Source organism: Schistocerca gregaria, chromosome 2 (assembly GCF_023897955.1).
Source record: "Schistocerca gregaria isolate iqSchGreg1 chromosome 2, iqSchGreg1.2, whole genome shotgun sequence".
Lineage (NCBI taxonomy): Eukaryota > Metazoa > Arthropoda > Insecta > Orthoptera > Acrididae > Schistocerca > Schistocerca gregaria.
This window is the reverse complement of record NC_064921.1, coordinates 93,506,613-93,526,214: the sequence shown is the minus strand read 5'-3', so window position 1 is coordinate 93,526,214 and position 19,602 is coordinate 93,506,613. Positions and strand designations below refer to the sequence as shown.

Here is a 19,602-nt window from a genome sequence, read left to right as displayed (position 1 = left end):
ACGTTTCATGGAATGTTTCATTCGGATTAGTCTGTACTACCATGTCCTAAAACATTAACTGTTGCTCCTTCTCACGCTGTATAGAGAAACGTTCCAATTATTTTGTCGAAAACAAAATCTTGAAGTTGACGTCAAATTGTTAAAACGGCCGAACATTTTTACACATTAAGAGCACAAATCTATTTCAGAGGCAGGTGCAGGCGCCCAACTTTCAACCGATTTTCATAGCATAGCTTAGCGTTGAAGTTATAAGCAATATGCTAGAAGAAGCTCAACGTTTCTCTTACCTTGTGGAAAGTGTCGTAGTCTGGGATGTGGTAGAGGACCTTGAACAGCTGTACGGCCTGCCACAGGTGCTTGCCGTACAGGATGGAGAAGTCCTCTTTACGTGGCAGCAGGACCTTTTCTTTGCGCAGCTGCAAGAAGCGCTCCACTGGTGCTTTATCCTTTGGAATAAGGACACCAACTCTCAGCGATCTTCTGTCAAACTTAAGATATTCGTCCAATAGTTTTATGAAATGTTTCATACCTGAAGTTTTGGTATGATTTCTTCCCATTTGAATGACTTGATGATCTCGATGTGTTCTGGGATAATAGCAGGCTGCTGTACCTTAACAAATAATCTCAAGATGTCCCTCTGGCGTGTCAAAAATGCTTTTTCACCTGCAAAATAACACATCATACTAATAGGCTTACATTATGAATGTGTATAAATATTACCCGAATGCTATTACAGTAACATACAACTGAAATTGCCGTTATAAAAATGTAATTTTTGTTCCTTCTGACAAATATGCCCCTCTCAAAACTACATGTGACAATATCGTTCAGAATAACTCCATATTTGCGAATTATCTTCTGCTGTAAGAAGTCGTTTCCAGTAACCGCAATGTATCTATAGGTTTCTACACAACAAGCTTGAATGTTTCGGCTTAAAATGCCATTTGAAAGTGCACCTGAGAGTATCTTATTTACTTCTTATTTATGATCAATACTGTCATTTTTATAATTTACGTTCTACTTATGTCTAGGCTCAGTTGACGACGACATGGCATCCAGCAGCAACTGTGAGCTGTCTGTTATAAAATAATATTACAAAAATCACGTGGGTTTTATAGCATGAAATTATCTTGGTAGTTGTTTGACAGCTAGTTGACAGATGTCATCCTTGAATGTTATACGTTTACAGATTTTGTGTCTTTGAAAGTAAGAAGTGGTGTGTTTGTTACACAGATATTATTTGGTTAAAAATTTTTATGTTTGTGTTATCAGTTATTTCATATGTTCATCCTTTCTTGTGGAAGAAAATTTCGATAAAATTGTCTAATTAGGGGCTATGTTTGTGCGTTGAAAAAGTCCTTCGCGAAATTTCCTGTATGTGCGTGTATCTCTAACTCTTCGAAATATGTACCTATAACTTAAAAATGAAAGCTGCCCTGTACCAATTTTGCACTAGATATCTAAAGGACGTATTGTGAATATTTTGGAAGCATTAGAGATATACATACATATGAAAAATTTGCCGGACGGCTTACTCGATGAAGAAAGTAACCTTAAACACAAGCCCTATTTAGAATACCTTACTGAAAACATTGAAAGGATGAACATTTGAAACCACAGATAACACATACACAAACAATTTCAACCAAATAATATCTATGTAACAAACACAACATCCCTGACTCTAAAAGATGGGAAATCTGTAAACATCTATCTAAGGATCCCAGATCTGAAATAGCTGTCAATTACCACGAAAAATTAGGTGTTGTAAAAACTACTTTTTTATAGTAATATTATTTCATAACAGACAGCTCACAGTTGGCCCTGGATGCCATATGCTTGGCCCTGGATGCCATATGCATGTCAACGTAATGTAGACGCAAATAACAATGTAGTTTATAAAAATGACGTTATTCAATATAATTAAGACAGATGAACTTCCAAATGGCATTGTAAGGTGAAACAGGTAATACTGTTGTGCAGAAATCTCTAAATACAAGCAAATAAAGATTATATTGCAGCTGCTGGACTTTTCACTTAATTCACACGCTGCAAGCCCAACTGAAAAAAAAAGTAGGCTGTTGTATTTCAAACACAGATGTGCAGTATACACAGAGCCATTCAAATAATGCTCTATCACAGCAACTTATAGATAGACTGAAAATGCTTTTTCTGAAGAGGCAATTTTGAGACAATTTTGAGATCGTTCCGCATTGACTTTGTGTAAGTATGCTATTTGACTTTTTCTGGGCGAATTCTATTACACAGACTAAAAAGGACAATCATACACCAAGTCTGCAAGAACACATTAATTTATGCCCCTTAATTGCCATATAAAGTTTGTGGATTGTCAGAAAAAAACTATCTGCCCACCATCATTCAAAATTGTCTCAGAATAATCCACAAAATTAGAAATGGAGGTGAGACAGATCTGATAAAATTCAAACTTAAAGCAATGTTTATAAAACATTGGTGAAGCGACGAATGAGTTTTTGCAAAAATTTCCACTCATTTCTGATTTTATTCCAGCGTAAAACATTGCAAGTGCACATAAAATGTTTTTTCAGGGCAGGTTCTACTAATCTACTTCGTGTTCAAGGAGAAATAAAAATGTTGGAAAACTGACGTTGTGATGATATGTACGAAAATACGTACTATACTTCGTGATGATTTCTAGTGTCCACGCTAAACTTCCGCTGCCGAAGGAAGTGTGAAGGGGTAAAAATCGTAGAGGGAGACCAAGAGATGAATACAGTTAGCACATTCAGAATTATGTACGTTATAGTAGTTATTGGGAGATGAAGAGGGTTGCACGGGATAGAGTAGCATGGAGAGCTGAATCAAACCAGTCTTAGGACTGGAGACCACAACAGTAACATTTACGTGACCTGGTTCTTCACTAGGAGGCAAGTCAAATAACTTACCTTGATCGTCAGAGTTCACCTCTTTGTTTTGTAATAATAAATGGTATGCAGAGGTGCTAAAATGACACCCACTCACGGGTACCAGTAGTTCGAACTTCTCTGGTGCCAACTTCCCTAGAAGTAGTCGTCATCGTTGTGTTCTATGGTCAGTTGATGTCAGCCGATCATCATACTATTTACTGTGGGAAGGGGGATGCAGTAGTTGGAACAGTAGTTAAAGGTTCACCGACCTCATCGTTGGTAGGAGCTCGCAAACAGAGAGATTGTGCGTCTCTCGAGGGTCCCAGCGCGAGTGGAAACGAATAAAAAAGTTTACTCCAAATCTTTGTCAAAGCGTCCGAGAAAAGTTAGCACAGTCAAACGCGTACAAAAACAGTACGTTGTTCGCCATTCGTGTGTTGCAAATGCGAGCAGAAGCTGATAAATTAGTTTCCTCTACCTCGTTGTCAAGGATTCCCACAAAAGGTGTAATGAAACTGTGTACACATCGCGGCCCAAGGCATCAACAACGTCAGTGCCTGTCCCGTGATTTCACCTGTTTTGCACGCCGCAAAGCGGGGCCTGGAACAGGAGTGTGGCCCGGCTGACGAGCGACAGCGACACCCACCATCTCCCAGTACGCTGCCTTGGCAGTGGGAACAGCGGCACCAGACGGGATGCAGGAGCTCACGTTTCTGCTGCAAATTAATGGAACAACGGCGGAATTCCAGTTGGACACAGGCGCGGCCGTGTCTCTGATTAATGCGAACACGTACCAGCGTATTGGCTCCCCACTACTGCGGTGGCCTCTGCACAGACTGTTGACGTACAGTGGACAGTCCATCTCGTAGCAGTTTGAAATTGAGCACTCGCAGGCTTCGCCTTGTTTGCTTGCGTGGAGTTGGAAGTGAGTTACTTAGTGTTTCACTTCGAGTGTTTACCGTGTTAAAATCCGCCTTCATAGTTTTTCCCCATTTAATGGGAAATCTATTTGTTTGAAGCGCATATATATTTAAAATGTTTTCACAATTCTCGTGTGGAAAAATTCTGTATTTGCAAGTCCAGTCACGCCTACAGCTCTATGTTTCTGCCTGACAAGCCATGTCAAGAAAACTCAAAGGTAAGGAGATACTCGAGTCACTCCAGAAGGACTTTCCATGTGGTATTGATAAACTAAATGCCGAAACGGCAATTCTGAAACGAAACACATCGCTAAAGAACTCCAACTCAACAACTTATAGGCCAAACCAATGAAAAGTGACACCAGGCCATATACACTACTGGCCATTAAAATTGCTACACGAAGAAAGAAATGTAGATGATGAACAGGTATTCATTGCACAATTATATTAAACTAGAAATGACATGTGATTACATTTTCACGGAATTTGGGTACATAGATATTGAGATATCAGTACCCAGAACAACCACCTCTGGCCGTAATAACGGCCTTGATACGCCTGGGCATGGAGTCAAAGCTTGGATGGCGTGTACAGGAACAGCTGACCATGCAGCTTCAACACGATAACACAGTTCATCAAGAGTGGTGACTGGCGTATTGTGACGAGCCAGTTGCTCGGCCACTAGTGACCAGACGTTTTCAATTGGTGAGAGATCTGGAGAATGTGCTGGCCAGGGGAGCAGTCGAACATTTTCTGTACCCAGATTGGCCCGTAAACGACCTGCAACAAGCGGTCGTGCATTATCCTGCTAAAATGTAGCGTTTCGCAGGGATCGAATGAAGGATAGAGCCACGGGTCGTAACAAATCTGAAATGTAACGTCCACTGTTCAAAGTGCCGTCAATACGAACAAGAGGTGACCAGGACGTGTAACCAACGGCTCCCCATACCTTCACGCCGGGTGATACTTCAGTATGGCCACGGCGAATACACTCTTCCAATGTGTGTTCGCCGCGATGTCGCCAAATACGGATGCGACCACGATGATGATTGTAAACAGAACCTGGATTGATCCGAAAAAATGACGTTTTGCCATTCGTACACCGAGGTTCGTCGTTGAGTACACCATCGCAGGTGCTCCTGTCTGTGATGCAGCGTCAAGGGTAACCGCAGGTGGTAGTCCTTGATGTTGCAAATGTCGTCGAACTGTTCGTGCATATGGTTGTTGTCTTGCAAACGCCCCCATCTATTAACTCATTTCGTCTGCTAGTGGTATGAGGCCGTTGAGATCAAGAACTGCGTTCCGTATTACCCTCCTGAACCCACCGATTACGTATTCCGCTAACAGTCATTGGATCTCGACCAACGCGAGCAGCAATGTCGCAATACGATAAACCGCAATGGCGATAGGCTACAATACGACCCCAATGAAGGTCGGAAACGTGATGGTACGCATTTCTCCTCCTTACACGAGGCATCACAACGACGTTTCACCAGGCATCGCCGGTCAACTCCTGTTTGTGTATGAGAAATCGGTTGGAAACTTTCCTCATATCAGCACGTTGTAGGTGTCGCCAACGCCGCCTACCTCGTGTGAATGCTCTGAAACGCTAATAATTTGCACGTCATAGCATCTTCTTCCTGTCGGTTAAATTTCGTGTCTGTAGCACGTCATCTTCATGGTTTACCAATTTTAATAGCCAGTAGTGTATACACTTATCTTCGACAAGCTGTAGAAGCAGTGATAAGAAGAAGCAAAATTTATGATAACATTTTTGCAAAACACCGATCTTGTGAGGTATGTAAAAACAGCGAAAATACAATCCGAATCTCGATGGTCGTTTATGTTAAAATCAACGGTTTTGGCCTCTTCTTAGGCCATCTGCAGAATAGTACCATCAGCTGAAGTTGGCGTACTCTAGAACAGTCAGTTCACCTGAGCCGCTGAAACTACAGATCGATTTTCCATAGCAAAACAAACGTCTGCCAACTTCTTTCAGAAACAAAGAAAAAAGAAAGTATATTCATTTTCAAATGAAATTAAAACCGAATATATTGTCACTTGACGGTAGTAGAAGATGCTATTAATAATTTACAATCAGAACTCATTTAAAGTTTACCCCGCTTAACTCTGAAGTTTCTTCTGGAAAGAAATGCAAGAAACGTAAAAAAATTATTTCTCTGGTTTTCTCTTTTCAGAAGGAATTTGCAACCTACGATTACGACAAAGAAATCTAGAACTGTCAAACTGAAAGAACAAAAATGCGGGCTATAATTAATGGCTCAGGCTCATTGAAAGATGTCGGTTATCTGTTGGCACTGCAGGCTTGTAAGTTTTGATACCACAACAAAGACGTCCTTTTCCGAGGAAAGGAGCTGCGCGTGTCGTGCCACGTTCCCTTCAGAGCGAGACGGTTAACGACCTGATGATAATGAAGTCATCATCAACTCCGTGCGTGACCTGCAAGTGGGCTGACACGTAACCTCTGGCATCGGGTCGATAATTCTCCGGTTATAACCAGCAGATCTATTTTCGGGTTCTGCGCTGCCAAAATTAGGCTGGATTAAGATAGCCGTTTTCCTTTGCAATCCCTTATCGCCTTCGTAGGAATGTACATCTTTGTAGTTACACTCAAGAATTCCAGCTAGAAAGACATGCGTCGCTTGCGACACAAAACGAGGATAGCAGAATTCAAGGAGACATTAAACCTTATTTTAAGACTTATGGAACGTGCTATTCAATTATTGTATTACGGGGAGGCAGCGATTAATGATTGGCCTTTCGTAATGAAATTGCCATTTGTAGGTTACAAAGGAAGCACGTTGAGACGATAAGCTATCGCAGAAATTTATGCAGCGTATCCTAATATAGCAAAGGGACTGTGAGTCACAAATAGAAAGAAAATAAATTGGGGATTGTGATAAATTACAACATTAACATTACCCGAGCCGTCTTTTTTAACCATAGGAACTCTCCAGTAAAACACCCTCCCCCAACCCACACAAATTGCTTTCTCCTAGTCCCCTTTTTAATTGTGGTGAACAACACCTTTGGAAACTCTCATACAGATAGGCTACCACGTAAAGACCACTTCCCTTACAAGAAAAACTAAATTTCTGATATCGCACACAAAAGACAGAGAAGTAAATTTAAAAAAAAATATCAGCCACTAGTTTTTCTGAAAACAAAATGGAACTGAAGAATCAAATTAGGTTCTTGTTATACCTACAGAACTACAGTTACAACAAGTGAAGAATGCTTCTAGGTGAATAGTAGTGCATTTCATCACCACTGTCTATCAAGCACACATAGGGCTTATGGGACCTAACTCCAAAACAGAAGATTTTTCTTCGGTTGTAATGCAATCTCTGTCTTCCTCTACAGGTTTTGCAATCTAACTCTCTCTCTAGTACCATGGAAGTCATTACCCAGTGCCTTCCTATCATCTTGTCCCTTCTGTTAGTTTCTCTGGCTCGTGATGGCTAGGTGTTGTGTGTTGTCCTTAGGTTAGTTAGGTTTAAGTAGTTCTAAGTTCTATGGGACTGATGACCATAGATGTTAAGTCCCATAGTGCTCAGAGCCATTTTTTGAACCTTCTGTCAGTGTTTTCCACGTATTCCTTTCCTCTCCCATTCTGCGCAATACATCCTCATTCCTTACCTAATCAGTCCACCTAATTTTCAACATTTGTCTGTAGCACCACATCTCAAATGCTTCCATTCTCTTCAGTTCCGGTTTTCCCACAGATCTTTCACTACCATACAATGCTGTGCCCCAGACGTACATTCTCATAAATTTTTTTCTCAAATTAAAGCGTATGTTCGATACTAGTAGACTTCTCTTAGCAAGGAATGCTCTTTTTGCCAGTGCTAGTCTGCTTTTGATGTCCTCCTTGCTCCGTCCGTCATCGGCTATTTGCTGCGTAGCTTGTACACTCCTGGAAATTGAAATAAGAACACCGTGAATTCATTGTCCCAGGAAGGGGAAACTTTATTGACACATTCCTGGGGTCAGATACATCACATGATCATATGACAGAACCACAGGCACATAGACACAGGCAACAGAGCACGCACAATGTCGGCACTAGTACAGTGTATATCCACCTTTCGCAGCAATGCAGGCTGCTATTCTCCCATGGAGACGATCGTAGAGATGCTGGATGTAGTCCTGTGGAACGGCTTGCCATGCCATTTCCACCTGGCGCCTCAGTTGGACCAGCGTTCGTGCTGGACGTGCAGACCGCATGAGACGACGCTTCATCCAGTCCCAAACATGCTCAATGGGGGACAGATCCGGAGATCTTGCTGGCCAGAGTAGTTGACTTACACCTTCTAGAGCATGTTGGGTGGCACGGGATACATGCGGACGTGCATTGTCCTGTTTGAATAGCAAGTTCCCTTGCCGGTCTAGGAATGGTAGAACGATGGGTTCGATGATGGTTTGGATGTACCGTGCACTATTCAGAGTCCCCTCGACGATCACCAGAGGTGTACGGCCAGTGTAGGAGATCGCTCCCCACACCATGATGCCGGGTGTTGGCCCTGTGTGCCTCGGTCGTATGCAGTCCTGATTGTGGCGCTCACCTGCACGGTGCCAAACACGCATACGACCATCATTGGCACCAAGGCAGAAGCGACTCTCATCGCTGAAGACGACACGTCTCCATTCGTCCCTCCATTCACGCATGTCGTGACACCACTGGAGGCGCGCTGCACGATGTTGGGGTGTGAGCGGAAGATGGCGTAACGGTGTGCGGGACCGTAGCCCAGCTTCATGGAGACGGTTGCGAATGGTCCTCGCCGATACCCCAGGAGCAACCGTGTCCCTAATTTGCTGGGAAGTGGCGGTGCGGTCCCCTACGGCACTGCGTAGGATCCTACGGTCTTGACGTGCATCCGTGCGTCGCTGCGGTCCGGTCCCAGGTCGACGGGCACGTGCACCTTCCGTCCACCACTGGCGACAACATCGATGTACTGTGGAGACCTCACGCCCTACGTGTTGAGCAATTCGGCGGTACGTCCACCCGGCCTCCCGCATGCCCACTATACGCCCTCGCTCAAAGTCCGTCAACTGCACATACGGTTCACGTCCACGCTGTCGTGGCATGCTACCAGTGTTAAAGACTGCGATGGAGCTCCGTATGCCACGGCAAACTGGCTGACACTGATGGTGGCGGTGCACAAATGCTGCGCAGCTAGCGCCATTCGACGGCCAACACCGCGGTTCCTGGTGTGTCCGCTGTGCCGTACGTGTGATCATTGCTTGTACAGCCCTCTCGCAGTGTCCGGAGCAAGTATGGTGGGTCTGACACATCGGTGTCAGTGTGTTCTTTTTTCCATTTCCAGGAGTGTAGAATTCCTTAACTTCATCTACTTCGTGACCATCAACTTCCCGCTGTTTTATTTCTGATGATACTCATTGCTCTCGTCTTTCTTTAATATAGTCTCAATGCATTTACTCTCAATGCATGTTCATTCACTACAGCTGATCATGTTACCCTTCTTCACTTCCACTCAGGATAGAAAGATCGTTAGCAAATCGTATCATTAATATCCTTTCATCTTGAATTTTAATTCCACTGGTGAACGTTTCTTTTATTTCCATCATTGCTTCTACGATGTGCAGATTGAACAATAGAGGCGAAAGACTACATCCCTGTCTTACATCCTCTTTAATCAAGAGCATTTCATGCTTGATCTTCCACTCTTATAATTCGTTCTTGGCTCTTGTACATATTGTATATTACCAGTCTCTCACTATAGAATTTTTCTCAAAATTTCGAGCATCTTGCACCCTTTTGCATTGTGAAAGCTTTTTTCATGTCAAGTCCTATGAACGTGTCTTGATTTTTTTGGCTTACTTCCATGATCAGCCAATACGTCAGAATTGCCCCTCTCGTGCCTTTATCTTTCCTAAAGCTAAACTTATTGTCGTCTAACAAATCCTCAATTTTCTTTTCCATTCTACTGCATATTATTCTCGTCAGTAACTTGGATGCATGAGATGCTTATTGTGCGGTAATTCTTGCACTTGTCACCCCTTGCTGACTTTGGAGTTGTCTGGACGGTAATTTGCGAATGGCAGATGGTATGTCACCATTCCACATACCAACGAGAATAGTCCTTTTGTCGTCACTTCCCAAATGATTTTAGAAATTCTGATGGAATGTTATCCCTTCTGCCTTATTTCATCTTAAATCCTCCAAAGATCTTTTAAAATCTGATTGTAAAACTGGATCCCCCATCTCTTCTAAATCGACTCTTATTTCTTCTTCTATCACGTCGGAGAAATCTTCCCCCTTACAGAGGTCCTCTATGTGTTCTTTCCAGCTATCCGCTCTCTATTCTGCATTTAATGTGGATTCCCTGTTAAACCCTTAAAGTTGCCACCCGTGCTTTTAATTTCATTGAAGATTGTTTTGGCATTCTTATACGCTGAATCAGTCCTTCCTACAATCAATTTTTTTTCGATTTCTGCACATTTTTCATGCAGCCATTTCGTCTTAGCTTCCCTGCACTTCCTATTTATTTCATTTTTAGCGACTTGTATTTCTGTATTCCTTAATTTCCCTGAACATTTTTATACTTCCTTCTCTCACCGATCAGCTGAAGTATTTCGTCTGTTACCCATGATTTCTTCGCAGGTACCTTTCTTGTACCTGTGATTTACTTTCCAACTTTTGTTATTGCCAATTCTGTGAGTGCCCTTTTTATAAATGTCCATTCCTCTTGAACTATACTACGTACTATCCCTTTTAGAAATGTCCGTTCCTCTTCAACAATACTACGTACTATTCCTTATGGCTGTATTTGTAGGCTTAGAGACCTTCATGCGTATCTCGTCATTCCTTAGTACTTCCGTACCCAGCCTCTTAGGGTACTGATTCTTTCTGACCAATCTCTTAAACTTCATTCTACTCTTCATCACCACTACATTGTGATCTGAGTCTGTATCCACTCCTGGGTACGCTTTACAAGACAGTATCTGATTTCGGAATCTCTGCGTGACTACGATGTAGTCTAACTGAAATCTTCCCGTATCATCTGGCGTTTTCCACATGGTGATTAGGATGAAATGATGATGAGGACAACACAACACCTAGTCCACTAACGGAGAAAATCTCCAATCCGGCGGCCGGGAATATTTTCCAATTGACCGAAACATCTCAAATTAAATACACCTATGGCAGTCGCGAAGGATATCTTTACCCTACTACTCTTACCCTCTACAACTCCCGCTGGTAACATGGAGATTATTCTCTGAAGTCTTCAAACATGTGCTATCATTCTGTCTCTTCTTGTCAGTGATTCCCATGTGTTCCTTCCTCCGTCGGTTCTTCGGAGTACCTACTTATTCCTTATCTTATCAGTGGCCCTAATTTTTTTAATATCTTTCCTAGCGTCACATCTAAAACGCTTCGATTCTCTTCTGAATCGAATTTCCCACAGTCTATGTTTCACTACCATGCTGTGTTCCAAACGTACATTCTCAGAACTTTGGCCCAAATTGAGACCTATGTTTTGATATTAACAGATTTCTTTTGGCCAGGACCGCCACATTGAATGTGCTAATCTGCTTGTTATGTCCTACTTGCTTCCTCCGTCATGGTTTATTTAGCTGCCTAGATATCAGAATTTCTTAACTTTGACTATTTCATGAACCCCAGTTTTGATGTTACGCCCAGTTCTCATTTTCTGGTTAATTCTCAAGCCAGATTTTGTAGTAGGTAGACTGTTCATTCTATTCAGCAAATTCCATAATTCCTCTTCACTTTCACTGAGATTAGCACGGTCATCAGCGAGTCTTATAATTGACTTTGATATCCATCTCGTGTTTTCATCCCGCCTCCGAAATTTTCTTTTATTTCGTCTTTGCTATTTCGATGTGTAGATTGAACAGTAGGAGAAATAGACTGTATCCCTGTCTTACACAATTTCGTGAGCATGATTCTTGACCCTCTCTCTTATTGTTTCTCTTACATATTGTATATTATCCGTCTTTCCCTGGCAGTTTAACCCTACTTCTCTGAGAATTTCGAACATCTCACATCGTGGAACTCTTCTTCTGGGTCTACAATTAATCACTTTGATTTTTCTTCGTTCTTGCTTCCATTATCAAACTTAACGTGAGACCTGCCTGTCTGTTGTCTTTACCTTTTCCACAGACAAACTAATCGGCATCTAACTGATAACCAGTTCTCTTTTCCATTCTTATGCAGAAGCTTGGATGCATGAGGTGTGATTCTTATTGTGCTATAGGTTTCACACTTATTTGCCCTTGCTATCTTCGCATTGTATGGACGATATTTCTTCAAAAATCTGGTTGTATATCGCTAGTATCATACATTCTACAAACCAAGGTGAATATCGTTTTGTTGATGCTTCCCCCAATGGGTTCAGAAATTCCTATGTAGTTTTATGTATCCTCGCTGTATTATTTGATCTGAAGTCTTCCAAAGCTGTTTTAAATTCTGACTGTAGTACTAGAGCCCTCTTACTACCATGTCGACTCTAATGTCTTCATCTGTAATTTCATCAAACAAGTCTTCCTCCTCAAAGTGACCTCCTGTGCACTCTTTCCACCTATCAGCTCTCTCTTCTGCCTTTAAAAGCGGAACTACTATTGCACTCGTAATGGTACCACTTTAACTATCGCAGTATCTACACCGTTAGCGAACTTCAAAAGCGTCGCATCAGGTTTCAGTAGTTCATTATGCCACTCCCTCCCACAGTGATTTTTTTCGGAATAGTCTAGTAAACTCAGTGCACTCCTTATTGTTGTTGTGGTCTTCAGTCCTGAGACTGGTTTGATGCACCTCTCCATGCTACTCTATCGTATGCAAGTTTCATCATCTCCCAGTACCTACTGCAACCTGCATCCTTCTGAATCTGCTTAGTGTATTCATCTCTTGGTCTCCCTCTACGATTTTTACCCCCCACGCTGCCCTCCAATACTAAATTGGTGATCCCTTGATGCCTCAGAACATGTCCTACCAACCGACCCCTTCTTCTAGTGAAGTTGTGCCACAAACTCCTCCCCAATTCTGTTCAATACCTCCTCATTAGTTATGTGATGTACCCATCTAATCTTCAGCATTCTTCTGTAGCACCACATTTCGGAAGCTTCTATTCTCTTCTTGACCAAACTATTCGTCGTCCATGTTACACTTCCATACATCCACTCCTTATTGTTGTTAAACTGTCATTTGATTCTCTACCTGCCCCTGCATACGCCTTATAGTCCAATATTTGATTTCGAAATCTCTGTATGACAATGATGTAATGCAGTTTGAATCTTCCAGTGGCAATAATTTATTCTAAAAAACCTCTTTCGAAATTCAGACACAAAATAATATTGTGCATGATACTGTTGAGTGTCTGAATTATTTGGAATATGTCAACAGCATTTTTCGTGCCAGGTTTGGGTTCCAAGTTCGAGTCGAAGTGAGGCACGCCACTTTAATGTAGCAATGTGTGTCGAAAGAAGCAGCATACCACTGTCTCTTATGATCCTATGTAATTGCAGTGATTGTATTATTCCGAGTTACGCTGCATTTATTCATCCCCGAAGGAACAGGCATTGCGGCGACTACAGCCGTTATGAAATGCATGACACGTATTCGCAGTTGTGAATATAGACAACCATCAGGTGTATAATGGAATAACGAAAGTCAAAAATTTGTGCCTGACCAGGGTGCGAATCCGGATTTACCGCTTATCAAGAGCCGTGGCCTTACCACGTGGCTATCCGCCCACGTCTCGCGGACAGACCCAAACTTGCACACGTCGTCTACCATGTGTCTACAACCTGCCCTCGTACATCTGTTATGTATATTCTCGTTCAGGTCAGTCGTTGTACTTGAAAGACGCTTGCCCGGTGTCGGCGGATAAATACGATACTGAAGCACCTGCGGTATTCCGGATTACGACGCATGCTGGTAATTTTTAGTTGGTACGGAAGTTAAACTAAGTACTTCTAACAAATTAAATGATGAAACTACAAAAAGTGCAGTTTTACGAAGATTATAAGCAGCAGTTGCAATTCGAAATGCAACTTTGGAAAAATTCGTTGGCGAGCGAGGTACTTTGATAAACAACGAAAAACCAAAAAGGTATTTCAGTGAGTTCAATAATTTTCGATATATCGCGAAATAAGTTTATTTCCAGACGAGGGATTTTCAGACTTTTAAAAATAAAAACCTGTGCCTCTAATTAAAGTGGAGAACATATTTTTCGCGTTATACATGAATATCACAATATTGTGCAGTATTAACTCTAGAGCATTAACCCTAGTGTTATCTACGGGTGCGGTGGGGAGGGAGCCTTCGTAGACCAAATATAAATATTATTTTACATCCACGTCCTTCAATATATGAACCGGAAATCAAATCTAATTGTTCATTACTGCATTTACAATTGAGTCATTATAGAATTTTTAATTACAATATCGTTTATTTGATTTTATTCTCCATGAGTCTTCGAAGACCCCTTCCCCCCTTCCTCCCGCCCGTCGGTAATACCAAGGAGAGATTTCATGTGACTGAGATCTCGGTTTAAAATATTTAAAGGGAACTTAGCATTATTGTCTTCAAACATATTTTTATGAAGTCGACGGTTTCAATTTTCCCTGTTTTTGCTGCTGTTGAACAAGTAACATGAATAGACACAGTTTACGTGATAGTTCTATTAAAAGGGTGCTTGAAGAACTCTTGAAGGAATCAGATACAGATGAAAGTGAAGTGGGTGATAATGTGGCAGAAATTGGAGCGGACTCACTGTCTGAGGATGACGGTCGGGTTGAGCCCAACCCTCCAGATGGGAATGACACCACCTGTGTAAAGTCATTGCCAAAAGTGGACACGAGTATGTTACGGAGCCATCTCAAGAATATCGGCGTTCTGTACGAAATATACACCGGGAAAGAGAGCAGCTAAGACAACAAGGGAAAACTGAGTCTGCGAAAGAGGCTTTCTTTTACACCTCATGTTATGAATCTTATAAAATTACACTCAAATGAAGTGGCTTCTGGACTAGATATTCAGCACATCGATGAACGTGGGTTATTTTGTTATGTATGGCTCTTACTAACCAAGTGTTCAAATCATTACGATAAGATACCTGCCCAAGATTAATGGTCTATGCTTCAGGTGCGGTAGGTGTACTATGGTTCAATTAGTCGGATTCGATTTATGGAATTGACTAGAATATGGAGGGTTGGTGACAAGAATATAACAGAAATTCGTCGCCAGACTGACAAGTCTCGTCTTTAACTTTTAGAAAGCTTGATTTCTTCGTTTCCACTGTATTTCATTCCCGGTTTACACACCACTGTGGATGAGGTCTTTCTTTCGTGCTGGCTCCCCAGTCAAGATATTTCTCAAAGAAAATTTCAAATTAGAATGCTGTCTGATTCTGAGGGTAGAAACGTGATATGCACTGACTTCTACACAGAGAAGTCTGGAAACGCGCAGCATCTAAATCGACCAATGGATATCGCAAGTCTGTTGAGAAATGAGGCAGCAATGTTACCACGGATCGGTACTACACTTCAGTGGAGCTTTCTGGGACTCTATGGAACGACTAACAGCTCACATTTATTGACATTCTGGAGTCGAATAGACAAGACATACCTAAAGAGCTGAAGACTACAGTTGGCCGCAGCGTACGCTCATCAGTCTATGCATATATTGACTCTGGGACACAGAGTCCATCAGCTATTCGCGCATAAACTCTAGTCCGTGAGAAACCAGAGCGACTGCTGTTGACGCTTTCGACTTCTCACTCAGAAGTGGTGATTAGTCAAAAAAGACCAAAACAAACGTTATTTTATAATACTACAAAGGGAGCCGTAGACACCGTAGAACAGACTTTACAGCACAAAGACAGGTTCAAGATGACCTATGTAAGTCTCCTACACCAACGCTGATATATCAGCAATAAATGCATATTCCATCTTCCTTATCTGCTTTCCTAATTGGAAAAAGCTTGCTAGTTTTTCTGATTAAGCTTTGTCTTGAACTAATAAAGCCTCATGTAGGTAAACGGACCCGAAATTTGTTCGGGCTTCGAAAGTCAGTAATAATTGCAATGGAAAGCGTCACGCAACGGAAGCTTAGCTGCACTATGGAAGCTTCACCATTAACAAAGGTCAGGAACGCTTGAATGGTTGCACCTAATCTGCCAAGGAACTGCATCTAAAACGATCAACTATAACAACTTGCGAATATCAACTGTTGCCTGCTCTCAGTGTTGCAATCACGTCTGTGGAAAACCCAGCAAGAAGACAGTGTTGTGTGAATAATATGTTTCAGAGTGAGACAGTAAATTCTGTTTGCTTCATGTAGTGAACTGAAATAAAATAGCTGTTTCTTTATAAGAAAACACAGTTATGAACGTTACTGAAAATAAATTCTACAACGTGAATATTATGATTTCCGATTTTGTTCGAATTATAATTTAATTTTTCATTATGCAGTACACAATAACAATTTCTAAGCAGTTGTAAGTGTACTCAGTGGTACCAAAAGTAAATGAACTTTCATTTCGAAAAATTAAATTGACACTTTGCTTCTTGGTCTGGGGCCCCATTGGTATTACCTTGATAATGCTATGGTCAATAACTTTCGTTGAGAGGGTTTCGGCTTACTAGGCCATCAGTCGACATTAAAGGACTATCTTCGTCAAAAATAGGACAGTACTGGTGAACAAAAATGAATGACGTACAAAAGCTGAATAAATGTCATCGTTGACGGTGCAGTGGTAACGTAATTGGAAATGATAAAGCTACACAGTAAATAAATATAAAGGGGACAAAGTAGAATTAAATAAGACTGAACTTCGTGGAACAGTGTGAGTGTATGTGGGGGAGGGCAGGGAGGCGGGGGCGAAGATTAATGGAACATTCAACCTAGGAGAGGATGTAATATGGTGAAAGAATATAACAGCCTGTATAAGAAGAGCCGAATTAAATCAGGTGATGCTAAGGGAATTAGATTAGGAAATGAGTTAAAGTAGTAGATGAGTTTTGTTATTTGGGGAGCAATGGCAAGGGAAAGCGTTCCTGAAGAAGAGAAATTTGTTAACATCGAGTATAGATTTAAGTGTCAGGAAGTCTTTGATTCGTATAAGTATTTGTATCGAAGTGAAACATGGGCAACAAATAGTTAATACAAGAAGAGAATAGAAGCTTTCAAAATATGGTGCTACAGAAGAATACTTAAGATTAGATGGGTAGATCACGTAACTAAAGAGGAGGTACTGAATAGAAATGGGGAGAAGAGTGCTTGTGGCACAACTTGACTAGGAGAAAGGATTAACTGGTAGTATCCCTTTTCAGGCATCAAGGGATCATCAGCTTTGTATTGGAGGGAAGCGCAGAGGGTAAAAATTGAAGAGGGAGATCAGGCATGAATACGCCAAACAGATTCAGAAGGATGTAGCTTGCAGTAGTTACTCGGAGATGAAGGAGCTTGCAGAGGATAGAGTAGCACGTAGAGCTGCATCAAACCATTCTCTGGACTCATCATCACAACAACACTTAAGAATTTAAATTGAATTGACATTGACAACAAAATAAAATTAATACAAGACAAGACTACTGAAGAATAGCATGGAAAAATATTTCATTGGCAAAGTGATGCAGAAACAAGTTAAAAAGTAAAATAATTGACAATTGTTACATGAAATACGTAAGTTGAATTATGTATCAGTACTATTAGGATGTATTGAATAGGATTGGGGAGAAGAGCAGTTTGTGGCACACCTTGACTAGAAGAAGGGATCGGTTGGTAGGACACGTTCTGAGGCATCAAGGGATCATCAATTTAGTATTGGATGGCAGCGTGGAGGGTAAAAATCGTAGAGGGAGATGAATACATTAAGCAGATTGAGAAAGATGTAGGTTGCAGTAGGTACTGGGAGATGAAGAATCTTGCACAGGATAAAGTAGCATGGAGAGCTGCATCAAACCAGTCTCAGGACTGAAGACGACAACAACAGTATGAGGAAGTTTTCGTACTGTAGGGAAGAGGTGAACTTTATATAAAACAGAATGTGCGGGTCACACAGACAACCACAATAAAATAAATAAAGTCTGATGCTGGCCTTGTAACCGAAAACTAGATATATAAATGAATACTATAGAACATTCATAATGTTGTGATTTTAGTTAATAATTGTGAGGTTATTCTACCAGCAACCGACCGACGAACCAGTTAAAGTGATTTTTATCATGCCTGTACCATAAATGAATGTTGATTTTTTGTTCCCTGGTGTAGTACAAGGCAGGGACTTTCAACAGATTTCGTATCCCGCAGAGAAGGTAGCGGTGTGGCGCCTGCCTCCAGACGACAACCTACTTGTCACGACAGTGTCGCAACTTGTGACGTCAGAAGCCAGTTATCGAACTGCAGACCACGGGAGCAAAACAGCCGGACGATGGCGGCCACTGATAGTGGAGGTGGTGACAGCAGGGTACGGGTACGGAGGAAGAGACAGAGACTCACCTTCCGGGTTGGGCGCCGCAGCTGCGGCGGCCACGACGGCCAGCAGGATGCACAGCGACGCCGCGGTCCTCATGTCTGCGCGTGGCCGGACGTGAGGGAGTGACGCGCTGCGTTGCAGCCTTAAGTAGGCGAGGGCACGAGATAAACCGCTGGCGTCAGCCGCTCGCGCGCAACGTCTGGGCGCTAGTGCGGGCTCGCCGGCGTCGCGACGAGCCAGCTGCTGCCTCCCCACCACTCCCCTCATCCCGCGCCTCACGCTGATCCTGTCCCTGACCCATCAGCTGCGGGCTGCGGGCCACTGCACGCCCGAACGCCCACCACTCTGCGACCGAGCTCCGCTGTATTAACTGCTCCCTCTGACGAGACACCCGGCGCAGTAGCTGACCGATATTCACTTGTTTCCGGTCGCTGCTAACGTTAGGTTTTGCAAGCACACGACAGAAAACGATCGATCAGCACGGATTCAGATAATACACATTGCATCCCGTTTCCAGTAAATCTGTGGCTGTAAAAAATAAATGTCATTGATTATGTGCACAAAATACCTCTATTAGTCTCTTCCTGAGCCAATACGTAAATAAAATGGTTTTAACACTCTTTTGGAGCAGTCACCACAGCCCATTTATACAACTGCATTTAGTACTGCAGTATAATTTCGTTGTTTGTCCTCAGGTGCATCGTACACTACTGGCCATTAAAATTGCTACACCACGAAGATGACGCGGTACAGACGCGAAATTTAACCGACAGGATGAAGATGCTGTGATATGCAAATGATTAGCTTTTCAGAGCATTCACGCAAGGTTGGCGCCGGTGCCGACACCTACAACGTGCTGACATGAGGAAAGTTTCCAACCGATTTCTCATACACAAACAGCACAGTTGACCGGCATTGCCTGGTGAAACGTTATTGTAATGCCTCGTGGTGGGAGGAGAAATGCGTACCATTACGTTTCCGACTTTGATAAAGGTCGGATTGTATGTACCCTATCGCGATTGCGGTTTATCGTATCGCGACATTGCTGCTCGCGTTCGTCGAGATCCTTTGATGGTAGCATAATATGGAGCCTGTGGGTTCAAGAGTGTAATACGAAACGCCGTGTTGGATCCCAACGGCCTCGTATCACTATCAGTCCAGATAACAGGCATCTTATCCCCATGGCTGTAACGGATCTTGCAGCCACCTCTCGATCGATGAGTCAACAGACGAGGACGTTTGCAAGACAACAACCATCTGCACCAACAGTTCGACGACGTTTGCAGCAGCATGGACCATCAGCTCGGAGACCAT

General features: G+C 42.4%; 1 protein-coding gene across 1 annotated transcript in view; it reads right to left on the bottom strand.

Annotated features, from left to right (window-relative positions):
* Positions 1-18,611, bottom strand: part of LOC126336416 (allergen Cr-PI-like) — a 117,025-nt gene extending 98,414 nt beyond the window's left edge. The window contains exons 1-3 of the mRNA XM_050000107.1: positions 18,312-18,611; positions 530-663; positions 288-446 (exon numbers count right to left, since the gene is read on the bottom strand). Coding sequence (XP_049856064.1) covers positions 288-446; positions 530-663; positions 18,312-18,555 — 537 coding nt within the window. The 5' untranslated portion in view covers positions 18,556-18,611. The remainder of the gene's footprint in view (positions 1-287; positions 447-529; positions 664-18,311) is intronic.
* Between the last annotated feature and the right edge of the window lie 991 nt (positions 18,612-19,602).